The sequence below is a fragment of the Pagrus pagrus genome, assembly GCF_965226575.1.
Source record: "Pagrus pagrus genome assembly, chromosome: 6".
Lineage (NCBI taxonomy): Eukaryota > Metazoa > Chordata > Actinopteri > Spariformes > Sparidae > Pagrus > Pagrus pagrus.
The window spans coordinates 25,706,402-25,712,044 of record NC_140190.1 but is presented as its reverse complement, the minus strand read 5'-3'; the positions used below and the strand labels follow the sequence as shown (position 1 = coordinate 25,712,044).

Below are 5,643 nucleotides of genomic sequence, written 5' to 3'. Positions count from 1 at the left end.
AAAGCATGAAGTGAGAAATGGGCACAAGTTCAAACACTACTTGACTTTTTCATCAACTTTGTTTTATGGATGTTCTGTATATTTCTTCAGGAAAAGACAAAAGAATAAGATTGATGTGAGAGGGTCAAAATGGAGTGGTTGAGTATATTTTCACTGAATTTCTTACAGAGGTCTATAAAAAAAGGGATTACATTTTTAAATTGTATTTTTCTAAAAAATATGTTCAATATACAGCAGATATAAAAATGAAAATATAGTAATAAACTTATAAATGTTTGATTGTTATAGTTTTAATTATAGTCGAAATATACGGTAGCTGAATACATTTTCATGAAAAATAAGAAAAGACTGTAATTATTCTTTTCATAAATATTTCACCCAGTGCCACTTAGCAACCAGCCCTCGTCAAGAAAAGTGTTTGAAAACCTGTAATACACCGAGCCTTTTTTATATTTATTCACTCAACATCAATTCTTAGTCCGCACGTAAACAAAGTGCACTATAGCGCTCTCCATTTGCCTGTCAGGCCCTCAGCAGAGCCTCCACAGAGAAAGGTAATGGCCTCACAGCAGGAGTCCTGACTGAGCTGCCGTGAGGGCTCTTGACAGAGCCGGCATGAGCGCCTGCCTGGTCGGCAGGAGTGTCTGCACTCCAGCCCTTAGCTGTCAGAGGTCTGGGATCAAGAGTCCTGCTGGGTGCACTGACGTCTGGCCCGCCCAGGATACCCCGATCAGATCCAGAAATAGAGCCTGTGACTGTTGAGACGACCTTTGAGTCCAGTATTTCTGTTGGTTCTGACGGGGATTTGACAAGGTCGAGACCTGACAAGGTGCTGCAATGATGTTTGAGTCGTTGTTGTGATGGTGGAGGTATCAGCTCTGGTCGTTCTCTCCTCTCACAGCCTCTCCAGCTGTTCTGCACCTCCTCATCCTCTCTGATTTGCTCTGAGCTTTGACATAAGAAGTCATTGTAGTCGCCTTCTGCAAACGACCTGCTCTTTAGGTGAAAGAACTGATAGAACTGGAAGTCGCACTCATACAGAGGCTTATATTTATACACAGGCACATAACTGGACACCCCTGCAGCTGTGGGGTCCTTGTTGAGAAGACAGCAGTGGAGGTTAGGGGAGACGGGCAGGGGCGGAGGGTGAAGCATGGGGACGAGGGCAGAGGAGGAGAAGGAGAGGTCGCTGGGCAGCTCTCTCTGTCTCAGCTCCCGCTCCAGCATCACGTTCTCCAGCTCCTTGTCTGCGAAGGCTCGCCGCTTCCTCATCCGGGCGCTGATGGAGGGACACGTCAAGTGCGTCTGGTCGTGCTGTGTCTGCTTTGACCAGCAGGAGGTGTCGTCCTCCAGCTGCGCCACCGGTTTGAGCCCTACATAGGGAACAAAGCCACGTATTTAATTCATTTACGGATAATAAAGTTGTTCCGACCAATTAATTGTTGTGTTTATGTTTGAGTACCTCGCTTTATTATTCTAATTACGCAGTTGGTTAACGGTGTCATTTTTGCTTTACTGAGAGCTCAGACAGGCTGAAAGGGCTGTAAAGAAGACAAAGCCTCCTGCAGGATTTGACTGCAGGCCAGCAGGTATTAAAACACACTATGTATTAAAGTAATGGCCTGTTATGAAATAGTGAAGCCACAATGATTGTGTTTGTTTGGATAAATTGCGTGCGTGTAATGTTGTGAAATGACATCCGAGAAGAAGCGCTGGCGTTTCATTCACTGATCATTTGCAGTTACAGTTAAATCTGTTTATTGACATTTTGGGGACAAAAGGTGATTCCCTCAAGGTCAACCGTTTATTTTTGGTTGAGACTTGGTTTTTGGCTAAGGTTATAATCAGTCTTGAAGGTTAAATTCACCCCAAAATGAAAATTCAGTCATTATCTTCTCACCGTCATGGTGATGGAAAATCAGGTGAGGTTTCCTAGTCCACAAAACATTTCTGGCGATTCACGGCAAAAAAGCGTTGCAGCATTCTCCTAAACAACTGAAGTGGATGGGAACGTTAATAAAAAAAAAACTGAATAAAAATCAAATGGCTTCGTACAGTTTGTCCGGCATAATCCAAGTCTCTGGAAGTCCCATTATTCAAGATTTGAAAAGACGTTATTTCACAGTTTTTAAAGCCAAAATCTTCACTGTAGATGCCAAGCTAAAGGCGTCAGTGCACAAGCTCGACTGAGAGAGTGTAAATTATGTCTTTTCAAATACATTTAGGATCCAGAGACTTGGATTACACCAGACGAGCTGTATGGAGCCCTTTCATGTTTTCAGTTGTTTCTTCAGGTTTTATAACAAGTGCCCATCTACAGTACTTCAGCTGTTTAGGAGAATGCTGCAAGACTGTTTGGCTGTGAAGCTCCAGAAAGTTTTTGTGGACTGTGAAACTTCAGCTGACTTTCCATCAGCATGGGGATGAGTAGGTAATGATTAAATATTAATTTCTGGGTGAACTGAGGCTAGAATAAAGTTTTACAAAGTCAGAAAATGTTGAGAAATGTTAATCAGTGTTTCCCAAAGCCCAAGATGATGTCCTAAAATGTATTTTCCACAACCCAATGATATTTAATTTACTTTCACAGAGGAGTAAAAGAAGCTGAAGCTGAAATCAGAGAATTTTAACTTTTCGTCTTGCAGAAACGACTCAAACTGAGTAACTGATTATCAAAATAGCTGGCAATCAATATACCAGATGACGACTTATTGATTAATCATAGCAGCTCTAGTTACTTTTGATTTACTGAACTTTGTTTTTCGCACATTGAGCAGTTTAAAAGTATTCAGTTTGACAGCAGGCAGAGAATCATTTCCTCCACTAACAGAAGACGAATCACGTGTATCGATTTGTGATCTTGCATGAATTGAGAGGACCTCACTGCATTGACAGCAACATGTTAACGCTGACTTTCTGGATTTCATCTCATTTACTGGAGAGATATCTGCACTTTCTATCACAATCTTGGAGAGATAAGAGTGTTAATGAGAGAGAGGATGTTAATTAAACTATACCCTGCAGGATGCTCTTAGCCAGGATGCTCGGCTCGGCTGCTCTGCTGTAACGCTGATACGCCGTCCTCCGCAACGGAGCTGCACACCTGACCCCCCTCTTGCCCTGGGAGAAACATGGGAACAGGAATTAGACATTTGGACATACTCATATTATAGTGAGACCATGCCCCGAGGGTAATTAAAGGGAAATAATTTATGTTAATTTAACATTATGTAGGAGGGAGGCAGAGCTCTTTGTGATCCTAAGATAGAAAAAGAGACATGCTTAGCTTTTTATTGTGGTAACATCAGAGGAATGAGTCATTTTGTAGAACGCTTAAATGTCTTGTTCTATTCTATACTTGCTCTTGCAGTTTGTATATTATTATATTTTCACATTTTTAATAAAATGTATTCAATAAACAATATTTATTTACATGATACAATCAGAGATATGTAGTCACAATGTGACAATGTAACAATAACATGCTATAATTTACAGACTTTGACAGACAGACTGTAGATTTCTGTTACATTAAATCTAACAACTGGAAAAAACCTGAAAAATAAACTAAAATGAGAGACAGTCTTCCTCTGAGGGGTTTTTAAAGTTCTACAAACTGATAATATTTGTGAATCTTTTTATTTGTGTGTCTTTGTGTGACCAAACTTTGGGTACACACACAAATATAATAAAGTAAAGAAAAAGATGTTTCTGTTTGGAATAAATGCTGAAAAACAATCTGTGCTTCAGGTAAGACTTTGCTGCCACAGGCCACGAGAAGGGCAGACTTCTGTCACACACAAGAAAATATAGTAATAATTGTGCAATTTGAGATTTCCAACTTTATTATTAAGTCAAGTCAATTTTAATTATGTTGCATTAATTTACAACAAAAGCTTTTCAACTTTTGTAAAATGTTTAATGTCAAAAAAAGATCATGTGATATTAAATTTTAAAAAGCGTTTAAATCTGACCTACACTGTCCCATCATGTATTAGCAATTACACTTTAAATATTTTTTAAAACATTTTCTCGTTAGTTTACTTCCCCTCTATACTCACATACCACATGTTCTGATTACCCTGTTGTTTGTCTGTTAACGCTGATTTATTTCCTTATAATCACCTCTGAACGCCATGGTTTATTAATCTCTTTATTCTCCATCTGTTCTCTATCACTGACCTGCCCTTCCTCCCTCCTCACCTCCGCAGCTTGCTGCCGCCTCAGTGCGACCTGCGCTGCCATGACGCGCTGCCGCTCCACCACCAGCAGGCAGCAGGCACAGCGACAGTCCCTCCAGCGGCAGAAGCGTTTGTGGCCTTTCAAACACGAGACGACGCCGTGGTTCCGACAGCGGGCACATTTGGGGCTCCGGGTCATCTTGCGTGGTTTCTGCTGCTGATGGCGCTCTGGAGGCAGGGACGCTTTATTCCCTCCTCCGTCCCCGCGGCAGCCGCGCTGCCCGGCGCATCCGTCAGGACCTGTCACGTCAACGACTTTCTCCGATTTGAGTACATCAAGTTTTGCTGCGGTCTCCAGCTGCAGGCCTCCTTCCAGCTGAGAGGACATCTATGACTAAAACCACCGGAATCCCACTTTTAATCCGTGATGCACTGTTTTACTTTTACGCAGAAGATTAGAGGATATTAACTCAAAATACAACAAATTAGACGTGATTGCGGTGGTTATGTTTTAAAGTAGAGTTACTCTAACACGTATTTTATTGTCTGCTAAAAGTTCTTATTAAAAAAGAAATAAGGAGAGCTGATAAAGAACAGCGGTGGTTGTGTTTTACGCATGCATTTGAAACACAGAAAAACAAGGTTTGATTCCAACACTGCTGCACCTGTAACACAACACGCATTGACTGACAGACTCTCCTAAATGAAATAAATCAACGTCCATCACACAGAAACTAAAACGACGCATTAAGAGTGTGACTCCGGGTTTGGAAAGGCCGCGCGCCACAACTTTACACCAAACTGACTCCTTCAGCCTGCTTCAGCCCGCAGCCGCTGCTGCATGACGGTGTTGTCAGGGTGGAAACTTCGCAGCCTACCGCCAGACGTTTGAAATGTTAAGCCTCTCTCAGCTGCTCTCTGACGCTGTTTCCAAGAACACGCGGATAGCAGACCGGGCCACAATGCCGAACTCCTGGCGCGGGACCCGTAAAGCGCAGATTTGGGGGGGAAACCCGTTTGCAGCAAAAGCAACTCCCCTCTCCCTATAAACTGCCATACCTGCCCTGTCCTGCCCACCTTGGGAGCTGTTCTCATCTTTCAACGGAGATCTGAATCTTGCCAGACCCACATCTCCAAATGACTCCAGGCGGGGAACATTTATGGGAAAAAAGTCAGAAGCATTTTATTAAATGACTCGAAATTCAACAATTTACAAACTTTAACAAGGCTATAGAATCAATCATTATTACATTAATATGATTACATACACAGAGCGACCAGACGAGCTAACTAGGCTAACTTTAAAGCATACATTAGGTTATGTGCGTGAGGGCGCATATGTGTTTTACCAGATTGATACAGTCTGGACTAATTACGCAGGCGCGGAGAGCGCGCTCGGGGGGAAATGGGGGAGTCAGAGACGGGGAGGAAGAATCACATTTTTATATTACCTCGGAGTAAT

General features: G+C 42.3%; 1 protein-coding gene across 1 annotated transcript; it reads right to left on the bottom strand.

Moving 5' to 3' along the window:
- Positions 1-235: 235 nt before the first annotated feature.
- dmrt2b (doublesex and mab-3 related transcription factor 2b) lies at positions 236-5,130 on the bottom strand. Its single transcript, XM_084356009.1, has 3 exons — positions 4,204-5,130; positions 3,018-3,120; positions 236-1,373 (listed from the first exon to the last, which is right to left on the bottom strand). The coding sequence occupies exons 1-3, from the start codon at positions 4,567-4,569 to the stop codon at positions 523-525; spliced, it is 1,320 nt and encodes a 439-aa protein (XP_084212135.1). The 5' UTR covers positions 4,570-5,130; the 3' UTR covers positions 236-522.
- Positions 5,131-5,643: the final 513 nt, after the last annotated feature.